At 67.1% G+C, this 16,332-nt stretch overlaps 1 protein-coding gene across 1 annotated transcript; it reads right to left on the bottom strand.

Annotated features, from left to right (window-relative positions):
- Nucleotides 1–53: 53 nt before the first annotated feature.
- On the bottom strand, nt 54–5,816 carry CDC37 (cell division cycle 37, HSP90 cochaperone). The gene is made up of 8 exons (XM_062598477.1): nt 5,636–5,816; nt 3,159–3,440; nt 2,951–3,056; nt 2,353–2,468; nt 1,808–1,930; nt 1,234–1,416; nt 841–912; nt 54–593 (listed from the first exon to the last, which is right to left on the bottom strand). The coding sequence occupies exons 1-8, from the start codon at nt 5,735–5,737 to the stop codon at nt 438–440; spliced, it is 1,140 nt and encodes a 379-aa protein (XP_062454461.1). The 5' UTR covers nt 5,738–5,816; the 3' UTR covers nt 54–437.
- Between the last annotated feature and the right edge of the window lie 10,516 nt (nt 5,817–16,332).

The raw sequence follows: 16,332 nt of genomic DNA on the forward strand, positions 1-16,332 counted from the left end.
GCCTCATCGGTACCCCTCCCTCATGCTTCAGCCAACTCCACCGCACACGCGGATACTTCAATCTCTTTATTCAGGTAATAGCCTTACTGGTTACCAAGAGATACAACAGCATGTGTAACTATTACACTGACCAGCGCAAGACCTACAAGCCTAGACTGCCATGCCACATCCCTGTGAGCTTGCACCCGATGGAAGATTGGACAGGGAACTCCCCCCGCCTAGCACAGGGGCTTCCATCTGCTCCCGAATGGCAACGCGGGGGGCTGGGTGGACACCAAACGCCGGCTAGTCGGCCAGCAAGCAGCTCACGCATTCACCAAGTGTCTAACGTGTAAAGCGTGTGTCTTCACAGAGGGATGAGTCGGTAAGAGAGGAGAAGGAACAGGGCCGTGGGAGGGAGGAGAGAGTCCGCTTTACGCCTTTTCCAGCCGGTGTGTTCACGGGTTCCCTTTCTCCTCATCACCGCTCTCCTTCTTGATTTCTTCATAGACGGCCTCGGCCCCGTCTCCTCCCTTCTCGGCCCCCTCCGCTGTCTTGGCATTGGGCACCCAGAGCCCAGAGTCGATGCATCGCTGCATGTGGTACTTGGCTTCCTGGGAAAGACACAAAGGTATCAGCAAGGCACTCGCACTTCCCACGGCTTGCTCCGCGCTCCACCTGCTCCGCTGCCCTTCGCTCCGGCCACCGCCCTCTGCCAGCCCAGCGCCCGCCCCGGAGAGGGCCGCAGGGGCGAGCCGGGAGCCGCGCACGTCTGCACGCCTGCTTTCCCCTGCTGTGGCAGCGCCCCTGCAGCCCCCACGCTGCTGGAAGCGCAGCTCTCTAGCACTAGGGAATACTCACGGTTGGGTCCATTTTGCTGATAGTGTCTTGTAACATCTGAACATCTTTCACATCAAAGCATTTCTGCAGCTCCTGCAAGGCCAGAACAGAGGAAGACGGGCTAGTAACGGTCTCTACTACTTTCATTCCTGAGCAGACAGGTTACCAGCCCTGCTGCAACATCAGAACAGCACAGCTCAACCCCACGCAGCTACGACATGCAGCTGGGAGAGCAGCAGAGGCAGCGCTGGTGCTCAGACTGCCCCACAGAGTCTGTCTTGTGTCCCAGCTCACACTTTTACAGCAGCGGAGACTAAATACAGCGTCTGCCACAAGTCACCTGTGTGTCTTGCACAGACCAAGCAAGAGACTTTTCCTCATCAGTTTATCTCCACACCACAGCACAATACTCACAGAAGGGAGGGACTCATACACCTCCACAGGGTCAAGCCCACCAGGGCCCAGCCGTTTCTGCCGCTCTTCTTCTTCATATTCTTTCATAGCCTTCTCTATGCGCACCTTGGCTCGTCCCCGCACCCTCTCCTTGAAGGCTTCCAGCTCGTCGTTAAAGCCCTCCATGTACTGCTGGTCAGCTGTCTGGAGCGAGCAGGGAGGAGCAGCAGGTTAGGAGACAGCGCCCAGGTCCCAGCCCCTGGAGAAACTGCTTCGGGCCCACAGCCCCTGCCTGTCCTAGAGAGAGAGCTCCCATGCAGCTGCATCCCTGCAGCTTCACTCCACCTGCCCCAGGGCCACGAGCCCAACCATTTCCTCAAGCCTGGCTGAAAAAAAAAAAAAAAAAAAAAAACAAAAAAAAAAAGACTGGCTGGAGGGAGGGAGCCGCATTCACCACCAGCATCACTGTGGGGAGGAGCAAATACTGAAAGACACCATGCCAAGACCCACTGCAGCACACAGGACTAAGTGTCACCAACAGCACCCCAAGGAACCAGGAAGCAGCTTGGCCCAATGGGGAGAGCTCCAACCTCACCTTGATCTTTGTGAAGAACTGCCGGAAGCAAGCCCTGGGATCCACCTTCAAGCTCTTGGCCAGCTCCAGGATGAACTGCATGACGATAGTCTGATGGGCCACCTGCTCCATCAGGGCGTGCTTCTGCAGTGGAGAGAAAGGGCAGATAAAGAGCCACAGTTCGCTTGCCCTGAAGACACACACTTATGTGCCCCTCAGCAGGGGAGGATACACCAGGTTCCAGCAGGATCCCTGAGTTGTGAGGGTCAGGTCATCCCTGGCCCCTTTCACTCAGGGGAGCTGGAGAGCAGATCCCAGCTGGCCTGGAGCCATGCCAGGCAAGTCCACCGCAGGGAAGCGCTTGGCATTTCTGACAGGAAAAAAAAACAGCCTGTCACAACAGGGCCAGCTGGACACAGGCTCTCGGAGCCCTGCTTCCCGCAGCAAAGGCACAATGCAGTCCCTCCCGCTCAGCGAGGAGCTGGCAGCCAGGCCAGTTTTATACCTCCCCATCTAACAAGATTCCAGCTATAGTCCCAACTGCATTGCCAGCCCAACTGTCTCACCTCTTCCACCTCCAGATCGATGCACCAGATGACTAAGTAATTGGCTGTCTCCTCACACACGAGATGAGGGTTATCAGACAGATATTTCTGGCTGTCATCCCAGCGCCGCAGCATACCTTCAAAGCAGGACAGCCCCAGTTAGCAGAGTAATATTTCCACTCTTAAAAAAGAACACCCTCTAAACCTCATGCTATTGTCTTCAGCAAAGGGGGAGAGGACAGATGACTCATCCCAAGCTTAGATCAGCCTGCCTCCCCTCCCCACCAATTGCATTTAAACTGTCACAAAGGCAGAGCTTGAACTTTTGCTCCAGCTGGGTGAGCAGGAGAAAGAACTTGTGAAAAGCATGTTAAGTCATTAACAGACTCTGACTCATCAGCCTCTCCTGCCACAAACAGAAGCTTCACTTCACAGCTGAGCATCTCAAACAGCAAAGGAAGCACCTGGACTTAACGGACAGGGTGGGGAGGAGGCTACATTAAGGAATCCACTGCCATACTTGTGTGAGTGACAGCCAACAGAGAGCTGTTTCCATCAGCAGGAAGATCCTGCAAGGCCACAGGGCTCTAGAGCCCTCACCTACGCTTTGCTAACTCACCAAAGTGCTTGATCTGCTTCTCATTTCTCTCCACAAATGTTTTGTGTTTCTTCTCTTTCTGCTCCTCTGTTTCTTCCTTCTCTTCTGGTTTAACGTTGAACACGCTCTGTGGAGAGCGGGAGGACGTTAGCAGATCTTGTATCATTTAGCTGCAGACCCCGTGACGCAGGCCAGAGGCAAGGGGGACTTCCCCACCCCCCAGACCCACCTTGCTGAAGCCATCCTTGCTCAGCGTATCTACATTCCAGGGCATGTTCTTCTCCTTCTTCCTCAGCTCCTCTAGTTTGTTTTCCCAGCTCTTCTCTTCATTTTTCAGCTGCTGGGCTTCAGCTTGGAGCCTCTCCAGCTCCCCTTTGCCACTCTCCTGGTCTGCCACCTCCAGCTCTTTCATCTTCTTCTGGCACTCTGCTAGTTTCCGTTTGCATTCCCTACACCCCTTATCCAGCTCCTCTTTTTCCTTCTGGAACTGCTCCATCCTCTCCACTCGAGCCTGCAGGCAACCATTTACACTTTAGGATCCTCAGGAGCAAGGTGAAAAAGATGGTCTGGAAGACTGCAGTCACGAAGCAGCAACAGCAGCCTCTCCAGTGCATCCAGAACCCACGGGGCTCAGGATCACCCCTACAATGGCCAACACGAGCTCAGGACCAGAGGTCAGTGGGCAGCCAGCTCTGGCTATTCAGGCCTGCACTGCGAGGGGCTTCCTGGGGAAGGGGGACAGCTCTTCTACCTCCTCTGGTAGAAGAGGAGCTGGAAAGGATCGAAACTACTTCAGAACAAAAGCGAGATATTTCTGCTTAGCGTTAGCTGTCCTCCATACACCACTAGCAGCCTGACTTGGGTCCTATAGCCACACTTCTCCCAAGACACCAGCACACACGCAGTCTCCCTACGCTGTTAGGTAACGGCTCGCTGCAGTGTAGGAGATACGCTCCAGGAAGCCTGACACATTTTCCCAGATCACTGTTATCCTGTGTGGAACACAGTGAAGAACACGAAGTCACATACCCTCCCTCATATGCAGCTAGAGTAGGAGCGCAAGGTGAGAAGAGACACAGGTTTCCTCAAAGATATCTCCTTCTAGAAAGATCAGGAGGCAGAAGAGCTGCATTCTCTCCATGCACAGCTCCACAGGACAAGCCTGGAGCAGAGCTCATGCCACAGCATATTCTAAATGCAACGTCAAGCCGACGCTCACCTGCCTCAAGCAAGTCCTTCAAGCCAAGCGCTGGTATTTTGTTTGAATTGGAAGTGGGGGCAGTTTAGTTTGCATGCCAGCTCCAGCTGGTGCAGGGCTGTGCACCTCCGCCACGTGAGGCAGGGACCCTTCCTGCCTTCCTATTCAGGGCCCTCACAGGAAGCGGGAAGAGCTGCCTTGCACTGCTGCTTCTCTGCTCATTTGAGGCACAAGTGCTTTCGGCACAGGAAGCCAGTTGGGAGCACGTGAACTCACTGCATTCCTTTAGAGGTGAAAAACTTGTAGTTTCTTCTCCTCACATTTGGGGGAGGGGGAAACCACAGAAGCAGCACACACAGGCTCTTAGCAGTGCACCAGTATCCCACGAATCTGCCTCTCAGTCACTGCCTCCTCTTCCAGGTCTATTGCTCATCCTTCACAGGCAGGGGAATCACAGTAGAAAGGACAGTTTACCAGGAGCACAGGGAGTTGTCAGAGCTCAGCACAACCCTTCCAAACACAGCAGCGATAGGACATGGAGCTCTGAGTCCCAAGAGCAGCCACAGTCCCCAGGCCCAGCCCCAGGTGAGGTTGGCCACTGCCAGCTTCTCCCAAGAGAAGCTGGTCTCTCCCCAGCAAGCGTCACCTAAACTGATAAGCTAGGGTAGCACATGGCAGAGACAAGGGGATAAATCAGTTGTTTGAAGAATGCAGGCAGAAGGCCAACACACGACGCTCCCAGGGCTCTTCGCCACGGTGCTACTGAACCAGCAGGCAATTCACATCCGCTAACACCCAGGCCCGCTCTGGACGGCACCAGTGGCGCAGAGCTGCAGGAAGTCTCGCAAACAGGTCCTGCTAGCTTCCAAGGCTACCACACTGCTACCAGAAAGAAGAATCTGTCACAGGCTAGTCAAGCTCCTACCACAGTGACTCAGCCTGAGGGTAACACCTCACCAGGCACGGGGCGAGATGAGGTAGGTGCCAGCCTGGGGTCTCCCAGCAGCTGGCCAGACCCTGGGAAGGGCCTGAAGCCTACTCACTCCCAGGGCCTCGGACAGCGTTCCGCAAGGAGACCTCTCAGAGCGGCCAACAGGGACACCCCGGCCCAGCCACCGTGGGGACAGCACTCCTGGTCCCCACAGGGATGGAGGGGGGGCAGATCACAGGGAGCTGGGCCCCACAGGGATGGGGGCCACAAGGACCAGCAGGAGACCCCATCGAAGCCCACACAGGGATGGGGACCACAGCGACAGGGACCACGGGGGAACCCCCAGGCCCGTCACCACGGGGACGGGCTCACAGGAAGCCAGTTGCCATGGAGACAGGGAGGGTCACGGGGGGGGGGGGGAAAGGCCCTCAGCCCGGGCCCCACAGGGAAGGGGGCCCCGGGGGCCTGGTCGCCATGAGAAAAGGGCCGGGTGGGGGGCCACGAGGGGGGTGGGGCTGGTCGCCATGGGGACGGGGAGGCCCGGGGAGCCCCCGCCCCGGCCGCCCCAGGGCCCGACCTGGTGCCGCCACCGGAAGAGGCTGGCGGTGTCGATGTTGGGGTGCGTCTCGTCCTCATCGTCCGACACCTCGATGTGGTCCCAGACGCTGTAGTCCACCATGACGCGGCGGCAGCGGCGCCCCGGGCCCGGCTCCTCCGGCCTCTTCTGGAAACCTCCAGCGCCCGCGCCCGCCCACTTCCGCCCGCACACGCACGCACTTCCGCCCGCGGCGCGCGGCCGGGGGGAAGGGGAGGGAGAACCCGGAAGCGCCGCGCTGCGGCGGCGCCACGGCGCATGCGCGGCCGCCTCGCCCTGCACAAAGATGGCGCGCCTCTTAAAGAGACACGCACACACGAAACGGGGCGGGCGGGGCTGCGGGTGGCCGCCACCCCCGGGAGCCACTGGGGCCACCCTGGCCGTCCCGACCCTCCACTCAGGGCGGTCACCCCAGGACACCCCCGCCCACCGCCCAGCCAGCCCCCGCAGCCGCCCCAACCCTCCATCCCATCAGTCCACCATGTCCCACCACCACCATGACCCTCCATCCCATCCATGCACCCCTTTCCACCATCCCATCCCACCACCACGACCCTCTATCCCATCCCTCCATCCCATCCCACCATCTGACCCTCTGCTCTGACCCTTCATCCCATCTGTCCACCTTGTTCCACCACCACAACCCTCCATCCCATCCATCCACCCCATCCCACCATACATCCCACCAACCAGCTCTCCACCCTGACCCTCCATCCCATCCATCCACCCCATCCCACCATACATCCCACCAACCAACTCTCCACCACAACCCTCCATCCCATCCATCCACCCCTTTCCACCATCCCATCCCACCACCATGATCCTCCATCCCATCCATCCACCCCATCCCACCATACATCCCACCAACCAACTCTCCACCACAACCCTCCATTCCGTCCATCCACCCCATCCCACCATCTGACCCTCCACCCTGACCCTCCATCCCATCCGTCCACCTGGTCCCACAACCCCAGGGGTGGGGGAGGCTGCACTGGGGACACCCAGGACTGGAGGTGCCCGGCGAGATGGGGCTGCATCGGGGACACCCGGGACCGGAGGTGCCCGGCGGAGTGAGGCTGCATCGGGGATACCCGGGACGGGAGGTGCCCGGGTGGGGGGGGGGCTGCATCGGGGACACCCGGGACCGGAGGTGCCCGGAGCGGGGCTCCCGGTGCGCCCCCCCCTCCCTCCCCCCCCCCCCCCCCCGCTTCGCTCCGCCCGGGCGGCTGCGGGAGGCGCCGCCGCCGCGGGCAGCGGGCTGCGCTCGCCGGTACCGGGCGGCGCCGTAAACAAAGGCGGGTGGATGCGGCGGAGCCGCCGGCTGCGAGGTACGGACCGGGACCGGGAATGGGAGCGGGATCGGGCCGGGAATAGGAGCGGGAATGGGAGCGGGACCAGGAATGGGAGCGGGACCAGGAATGAGAGCGGGAGCGGGAATGGGAATCGGGACCGGGAGCGGGACTGAGAACGGGAATGGGAACGGGAACGGGAATGGGAACGGGAACGGGAACGGGATCGAGAATGGGAACAGGAACGGGAATAAGAACGGGAATGGGAATGGGAACGGGATCGAGAATGGGAGCGGGCGGCGGCGGGGGCTCAACCCTCCCCTGCGCGGCCGCGGCGCTCCGGCGGCCGGGGCCCGGCACCGGGCAGCGCCGGGAAGAGCGGGCGCCCCCGGGGAAACCGGGCATCCCGGGGGAACCGGGCATCCAGGGAGAACCGGGCATCCCGGGGGAACCGGGCATCCCGCGGCACCGGGCATCCCGGGGGAACCGGGCATCCCCGGGGAAACGGGCATCCCGCGGCACCGGGCATCCCGCAGCACCGGGCATCCCGCGGCACCGGGCATCCCGGGGGAACCGGGCATCCCCGGGGAAACGGGCATCCCGCGGCACCGGGCATCCCGCAGCACCGGGCATCCCGCGGCACCGGGCATCCCCGGGGAACCGGGCATCCCGCAGCACCGGGCATCCCGCGGCACCGGGCATCCCCGGGGAACCGGGCATCCCCGGGGAAACGGGCATCCCGCGGCACCGGGCATCCCCGGGGAACCGGGCATCCCGCAGCACCGGGCATCCCGCGGCACCAAGCGTCCTGTGGCACCAGCACCCTGGCGGCACCGGGCATCCCGCGGCACCGGGCACCCTGGAGGGGCAGCGGGGGGATGCTGTACCGGGCATCCCGGGGGACCGAGGTGCCGGTGCAGTGTCCCAGCGGGACTGAGCATCCCAGAGGGACCAGGAATCCTGCTGGGACGGGGAACGAGGCGGGGGGGGTGGGGGGCGGGGATTGCAGTGCCCCAGGGGCGCCAGGCATCCCGGCGGGACTGAGCATCCTGCCAGGACTGAGCATCCCTGCGGGACTGAGCATCCTGTGGGACTGAGCATCCTGGTGGGACTGAGCATCCCTGCGGGACTGAGCATCCTGTGGGACTGAGCATCCCGGCGGGACTGAGCATCCTGCCAGGACTGAGCATCCTGTGGGACTGAGCATCCTGGTGGGACTGAGCATCCCTGCGGGACTGAGCATCCTGTGGGACTGAGCATCCTGTGGGACTGAGCATCCTGGTGGGACTGAGCATCATGTGGGACTGAGCATCCTGGCGGGACTGAGCATCCTGTGGGACTGAGTATCCTGGTGAGACTGAGCATCCCTGCAGGACTGAGCATCCTGTGGGACTGAGCATCCTCTGGGACTGAGCATCCTCTGGGACTGAGTATCCTGGTGGGACTGAGTGTCCCAGTGGGACTGAGCATCCTGGCAGGACTGAGCATCCTGTGGGACTGAGCATCCCGGTGGGACTGAGCATCCTGGTGGGACTGAGCATCCCGGTGGGACTGAGCATCATGTGGGACTGAGCATCCTGGCAGGACTGGGCATCCTGTGGGACTGAGCATCCTGGTGGGACTGAGCATCCTGTGGGACTGAGCATCCCGGTGGGACTGAGCATCCTGGTGGGACTGAGCATCCTGTGGGACTGAGCATCCTGGCAGGACTGGGCATCCTGGCAGGACTGGGCACTCCAGCTGGAGAGCCCTGGGACACGGTGCTCCGGGATTCCCACGGCCAGTCCCAGTGCAGAGCCCCTGGGAGCAGCGGGACTGTGGGCAGCGAGCCCTCCCTGCACCACTCCATCGGGACACACGTGCTCCCTGGGGATGATCCAGCCACAGCGGGTCCCCGCAGCGTGGGGCCCCACTCCGGATCCTGCCGACTTGCTGCGCTGAATCCCCCCCCCGGCTTCTCCCCTGGGAACGGCTTTGGCCTCTGCAGTGCCGGGATGGTCCCAGACGTTTGGCATCCCTGCGGAGCCGGAGCCGTGAGGGCCAAGCCGCAGCCACAGCCGCTCGCCCAACTCCCGGGGCGCCCACGGAGCTGCCGGCGGCTGCCCTCGATGCCGCCGTGCAGCCCTGCTTTCCGGGCGGAGGCCAGACCTGGATCCAGGTTTCCCATGGGAAGTGGGAGCGTGCCAGGGCTGGCCCAGGCGCGCGGCTCGGAGCCTGCTGGCATTCTCGGGAACTTTCCAGGTGGAAAAGGAGATGGATCTGGGAGCGGCCAGACACCCCGCCACAGGGGATTTTGGGATGCTCCGGCCCGCAGCCGTGCTGCCGGGACGGTCGCGGTGGGGGTTCCCAGCGGATGGCCGGGACGAGGGCCCTGGCGTCCAAGCGGGATGAGGGACCCAGCCGTGAGCACCGCGGAGCAGCCCCCTCCCACCCGGACAACCCCAAATCCCAGCTCGGATGCCTGGATCCCAGCGTGCCCCAGCCAGTGCTGTGCTGGCCATTGCTGCAATGAGCGTGTTGGTGCTCAGCCCCAGCCAGCCGCCCCAGGGCAGAGGCTGCTCCGTGCCCAGCTCCACGGGGTCCCGGGGTGCCGACGGCAGGACGCGGCCCTCACGCCGCCGCTGTCTCTTGCAGGCGCCCCGGGACGAGCCGAGCCCCGGCCCCCCATGCCGGCCTCCGTGGCCCCCTGAGCCCCGGCCCTGGCCGTGCCCGAGGAGCAGGTGAGCGCGGCTGCACACTTCGTAGGAGTGTGGAAATACAGGTGGCTGCCCGTGCCCGTGGGTGCATGCGCGTGTGCACACACACACACACACACACACACACAACTGAGTGTGCCCGGGGGGGGGTCTGTATGCACGTGCGTGTGCGCATGCATGCATGGCTGAGTGTGCATGTGTGTGTGTGCATGCATGTGCTTGTGCAAGTGCACACATGCATGCACGTGCTGTGAGATTGCATGCCTGCCTGGCCAAGCATACACACGTGCATACGTGTGTGCATGCACACCTGTGCACGGACATGTGCCCACACGTCTGAGGGTGCACGCTTGGCACGTGGACACTCCTGGCTAGCGGCCCGGGGGCCAGCGGGGCTGGGCAGTGGGCACCGACCCCCCCCCATTGCCTGCGGGTGTGCCTGGAGCTGCAGAGCCTGTGGGGGCTCCGGGCTCTGCCGCTGACCCGGCGCCCGCCGCCCTTCGCAGCCGGAGCCACCGGAGCTGGGGCACCGGAGCTGCCCCCGCGCCCCGTCGTCGGGGATGCTGGGGACCGACCCGCGGCGGGGCCGCCGCCGCCTCTCCGCCAGCCTCCAGGTGCCCCCGCGGAAGCCCCCGGAGCGGCCGCGCTCGCCGGAGCCCGCCAGCGTCCCGCGGCCCACCACGCTGCCGCTGCGCGTGCCACCGCGCATCGCCGTCACCCATGCCGAGCCCCGCAGGTAGGCGGGGGGCAGCCGCGCTGGCCACACCGGGGGCTCCGGGCGGCCCTGATGCAGGCAGCTTCCAGCAGAGGAAAAAAAAATAGGGGGGGTGATTTCTCGGCGCGCTGGGAAGCCGGCTCATTCCCGCGGGGCCCTCGCAAGCGGCAGCCGGTGGCCGCCCCCGCTCTGTCTCCCGCGCGGCGGGCACGCTTCCAGCAGCCTGGCTTTCCGGGGAGCCCTGGAATAGCTCCTCGGCAGCCCTGCTGACAGGGGCTCGGCTGCATCGCCAGCTGTGGTTCATCCCAAAGCCCCCGCTAATCCAGGGCCGTCCGTGTTTTTGCACCAGGAAGCACGTTGCAGCCCCCAGGATTCGCCCTCTGCAATCCAGGTGCCCGGGGTGCCCCGGCCTTGTCCGGGGGCAGCTAGTTCCCATCGAGGAGGGAGGCTGCTCCGCCACTTCCCGAGGTTTCCTGCAGGTGGAAACCCACTGCCTCAGCCCGCCGTTCCCGACGGGCGCTGCGTGCCGGCCGGGACGGGGTCCGGGGACGGTGGGGACTGAGCAGGGCTCTGGGGGCTCCCGGAGCAGCATTGGTGCGGCGCGATGCAGCACCCCCTTCTGCTGCGGTGAATCAGCCGCCGAAATTTCCGGGGGGTTTGTGCCCAGCCCTGGCTTTGCCCACCTGGCTTCGCGCCTGGCCGGCCGTGGGCTTCAACACCGTGGGCTCACCTGCCCCACGGCTCCGTGGTTGGATCCGCCCAGCCTGACCCCAAGCAGGCTGCAACGCTCGGTGTGGCGTGGCGTCCCTTGTATGTGGGGTCTGTGCAGCGCCGTGCACGGGGAGGGGGGACCCCCACCGCAGTGTCGGGGGTCTGTGCAGCGCTGTGCACGAGGCGGGGGGGACCGTGACTGTGGTGTCGGGGGTCTTTGCAGCGCCGTGCATGCAGGGACCCCCATTCCGGTGCCGGGGGTCTGTGCAGCGCCATGCATGGGGGGGACCCTCACTGCGGTCTCAGGGGTCTGTGCAGCACCATGCACGGGGGGGAGGGACCCCACCGCGGTGCCGGGGGTCTGTGCAGCGCCGTGCACGGGCGGGGAGGGGGGGAACCCCACCGCGGTGCCGGGGGTCTGTGCAGCGCCATGCACAGACCCACAGGGGATTCTCGAGGAAGGGCTCCCTGGGAGGGGATCCCGGGGGGATCCCTGCGGGGACCCCGGCGGGGAGGGGGGAGAGGGGGTCCCCGGCGGAGCCGCGCCCCCGCGGGAGGCCGGTCCCGGGGGGGCCGGAGGCTGCGCGGGGCGGGGGAAGGCGCCGCGCCGGGCGCGCAGAGGCGGTGCGGAGCGGAGCGGAGCGGGCGAAGCGGCACCGGCAGCGGCGCCGGCAGCGGCAGCGGCGCCTGCCCGGGGTGCTCGCAGCCGGTGCCCGGGGCCGTCGCAGCCGGTGCCCGGGGCCATGCGGAGCCCGGCGCCGGGCAGAGCCGCCGCGGCTCCCGCCGCCGCCGCGCAGCGCTAGGGAGCGGAGCGGGAGCGGAGCGGCGCCGGGCGCGGGGGGCCGAGCCGCCGCCGCCCCCGCGGCCCCCGGCATGGAGCCGCCGGGCGGCTGCGGCAAGAGCCTGGCGCTGCCGCTGCCGCTGCCGGTGCCCCGCGAGGGCCCGGCCACGCTGAAGCCGCCGCAGCACCTCTGGCGCCAGCCGCGCACCCCCATCCGCATCCGGCACCGCGGCTACTCCGACACCGACCGCCACCCGCCGCGGCCCATGGAGCGCGCCGACGCCGTGGACGCCGGCGACCGGCCCGGCCTCAGCAAGTCCCGCATGTCCTGGCCCTCCTCCCTGCACGGCGCCCCGGGCGCTGGCAAGCGGTACGTGCCGGCGGGGGGCCCCGACGGGGCGGTCGGGGGCTGCGGCTCGGCCGGGACGGGGGCGTCCCGGGGCTGCCGGGCCCCGACGGGGCGGACAGGGGCTGCGGCTCGGCCGGGCGGGGGAGTCCCGGGGCAGCCGGGCCCCGACGGGGCGGCCGGGGGTGGATCCTAGGGGAGGATCCTGAGGCAGCCAGGCCCCGACTGGGTGGCTGGGGACTGCGGCTCGGCCGAGGCAGGGGGGTCCCCGGGCAGCCAGACCCCGATGGGGCAGGCGGGGGGGATCCTAGGGGAGGATCCCGGGGCTGCCGGGCCCCGACGGGGCAACCCAGGGCTACGGCCCGGCTGGGATGTCCCCGGTGCCGCCGTGGTGGCTGAGGGGGGCCGGTGCCTGGCCCGGCCTCCCCTCCCAGCCCTCGTCTCCTCCGGCCACCGCGAGGCTCCAAGGGTCTTTTCCCACCTCGCCGGAGGTGGCGGCGGCTGGGGACGTCCCGGCCGCGGGATCCCCTCGCGTTCCCAGCTGGGAGACAGCTCCCGGCTCCCGGTGCGGTGCCGCCACCTCCGGCTCAGCCGGGCCGGCACGCCAGTGGCTCCGGAGAGACAGGAGTCACCCGCCCGGCCGTCGCGGCTTCCCACGCGGGGGGCGAGAAACTCCACTGATCCCGCCTGGGTTCCCCGCGCTCCGCAGCGGCGTGTGTGGCCGGGGCTCGGATGCCTGGGCCCCCGCGGAGGCGTCGAGCGTCCCGTGTCGCGGGGCTCCGGCCCCCGCCACCGGCGAGCCCGGAGCAGTGCCAGCCGGGGAGCGCCGGCCGCGTGCGGCGCCGCCAGCCGGGACCGGCTCCGCGCTCTGTTTCCTTGTTGATCCCTGCTCTTGGCAACTAGTTCCAGCAGGCAGGACGAGGGCTCGGCACGCTGCTCCGCGACTGAGCCGGTGCTGTTTACCCCCAACACGGCTCGCTCCCCGCCGCGAGCAAGTGGCCTTCGCTCCGGGGCCACATCAAGAAGGGAACCCCGCTCGCCCACCGGGTGCCAGGAATTTCTCTGGCTTCTCCCTTCCTGGCAAGGCCCGTGAGCTCCTTTGAATCCCAGATCCCGGTGGTGCTCCCGGGACAGCCCAGCGGCTTTTCCGATTGACCCCATCCCATCGCGGGCCAGGCCCCGGTGAGCCGCTGCGTCCGGAGGCTGCTGCAGCCTCCCAGCACTGGCCGTAATTAATTCCTTCTGCTTAATTCATTTCCTTTTAGGAAACAGAAAAAAAAATAGGAATGCCATAGCTGCCGGGGCCGCGGCAGTGCTGCTCCTGGCTCCCCAGCCCGCGAAGCCCCTCTGGCATTTACAATGTGCCGCAATCTTTTTCGAGCCCGATGAGTCACCTGCGTCCATTAAAAGTGATTCACATTTGTCTTAAGCTCCCGGATAATATCCAGTTTACTAGAAAATCCCGCGCCGGCAGGCGGGCCGCGCACATGCCGTCTGCTAGAAATAGCAGGCGGGCCGGCAGCGAGCGGTCGGGCTTCCTTGCCGCCCCCGGTTCGGCTCAGCTCCGAGCAGCTCGGAGCAGCTCAGCTTGGCACGGCTCGGCTCGGCCTGGCTCAGCCCAGCAGCCGCTGCAGCACATCGACGCTCCGAGGGGCCGATGGTGCTGCCGGCTCCGCCAGAGCGTCGCTGTCCTGCATGGTCCCACCCGGACACGGCCCCCGGCCCCCGTGCTGGTGACCGTCCCATCCCCAACCCCACCTTCATCCCGTCCCCATCCAGTTCCTGCCTCTTCCCAGTCCCATCCTCATCCCATCTCCATCCCTATCCCATTTCCAGCCCCACCTCTTTCTTCCCCATCCCATCCGTATCCCCATCCCTGCTCCAGGCCAGAGCCTCAGAGCATGCTCACGTCCTGCAGGATCGTGTCCTGTGGGATTGTGTCCTGCGTCTTTGCATCACACAGGATCGCATCCTGCGTGCTCGTGTCCTGCAGGATCGTGTCCCGTGGGATCTCATCCTGCATGCTCGTGTCCCATGGGATCGCATCCTGCGTGCTTGTGGCCAGGCTTGCAGCGTGGGTGGTGGGACAGAGCCAGGACCGGCCCTTCCCAGCAGTTTGGAAGTGCAGCCGGGAGCCTGGAGGGGGCCGAGCCCCACGGCCCCCCCGTGTGCGCCTGCTTGTGCCGTTACTTGCTCTTTTCCCAGGTTTTGTTCCCAATCTGCTGCTCCAGAGGCTCGGGATAAACAGACACTGAAGTAAACAAACAAACAGGGAGGAGGCTGCAGCACAGCCCGTGCCGGGGTGGATGTGGGGCATTGGCAGCGCTGTGGGGCACCAGGGCAGCCATGGGGTATTGGCAGCATCATGGGGCATTGGCAGCGCCGTGGGGCACAAGAGCAGCCATGGGGCATTGGCAGCGCCATGGGGCTCCAGGGCAGCCATGGGGCATTGGCAGCGCCGTGGGGCACTAGCAGTGCCATGGGGCACTGGCAGTGCTGTGGGGCACTAGCAGCGCCGTGGGGCATTGGCAGTGCCATGGGGCACCGGCAGTGCCATGGGGCATCGGCAGCACCGAGAGCTGGGGGGGGGCTGCGACCACCGCAGCTCCAGGCCCCTGCGAGGACCCGCCGCCCCAACCCCCGGTGCGGGATGGACCCACAGCAGAAGGGGCCGGGGAGCCGGGGGGCTGGGGGCTCCGGAGCCGTGGCGCCGCCCCGCCGAGGCCGCCCAGCTCTCGGGGATCCCCGCGCCCCCCCGCTCGGGGCCAAGCCGCGCCTGGGACGGTGCTGTAGGCTCCGGCCGCCGTGGGGCGCAGGGACCCCCAGCAGGGCGCAGGGACCCCCGGGCCAGGGACCCCCGGGCGGGCGCGGGGCCCCGCCGCGGGGCAGCGGCTCCCTCCGGCGGCGGCGGCGGCTCGGCGCGGGGCGGCACCGGGGCATCGGCCACCCCCCCCCTCCCCCCCGCCTGCCAGCGGGGCCCAGGCGTCCGGGCCTCCGCCCCGCCGCGCTCGCGGGACGCACTTTCACCCCCTTCCCCGCCGGCGGGGCCCAGGCGTCCGGGCGCTGCCGACGGGGCGGCCGCCCGCTGCCATGGCCCGGGAGCGCGGCGGCCCGAGCCTGCGCCCCGACGACGAGGCCTTTCTGCCCGGCTCGCCGCGGCCGCCCGGCCCCGGCCCCGGCCCCGGCCCCGGCCCCGGCCCCGGCCCCGGCTCGCCCGTCTTCTTCGGCAGCGGCTCGCCCAGCTTCCTGCGGCGCCTCCGCCTCAACCGCAGCATCCAGGAGCGCCGCCGCCGCCGCCGGGGCAGGTAACGGCCGACCGGGCCCGGGGGCCCCGGCGTCCGGGAGCGCTGCAGGATCCACCCCCCTCCCCCCCCCGTCGGGGCCCGGGGGCCCCGGCGTCCGGGAGCGCTGCGGGACCCCCTGTCCGGGACGGGGTGGCCCCGGCGTCCGGGAGCGCCGCGCGACCCGTCCGGGCCCGGGGGGGACCTTGTCCTGCGGGGACCCAGCCGTTCTGGTCCCCCCCTCCCCCAGCCCCGTGCCTGCCAACCTGGCAGGGGCCCAGGCGTCCCGGCCCTTCCCCCAGCCGTGCCAGCCCGGCAGGGACCCAGGCGTCCCGGTCCCTCCCCCCCACGTGCCAGCCCGGCAGGAGCCCAGGCGTCCCGCCCCCTCCCCCCCCCCCCCCCCCCCCGGGTGCAGGTGAGCCCGGGGAAGGGGCCGGGCCGGCTGCCGGGGGCCCAGGCGTCCGGCCGCGGCGCCGCGCCTTTCCGGGCTGCGCAGAGCCCGCGCAGGAGAGCGATAAGCGGGGCGGAGCCTGCGCCCCGAGGGGGGGGGAGGGACGACCGGGGACCCCCCCCCGGGCACCTCGACCGCCCCCCCCGGGCACCTCGATCCTCCCGGGCGGAGAGCGGGACAGCTCCCCCCCGCCACGGCCCAGCTGCTTGTGGGGGGGGGGGGGGGCTGGCTTTGGGGGCGGGGGGGGGCCCGAACGCCTGGGCCCCTCCGCGGCTGCGGGAGGAAGTGGAGACCAGCGGTTGGAGCTGGAGGAAGGGACGCGGGGACCCCCCCCCCCCCGGGCGGCTGCAGCTCCGGGAGGGGGCGGGGGCCGGTGCCGGGCCCGGGGGGGGGCAGTCCAGGGGGTCCC

The sequence above is a fragment of the Rhea pennata genome, chromosome 33 (assembly GCF_028389875.1).
Source record: "Rhea pennata isolate bPtePen1 chromosome 33, bPtePen1.pri, whole genome shotgun sequence".
NCBI lineage: Eukaryota > Metazoa > Chordata > Aves > Rheiformes > Rheidae > Rhea > Rhea pennata.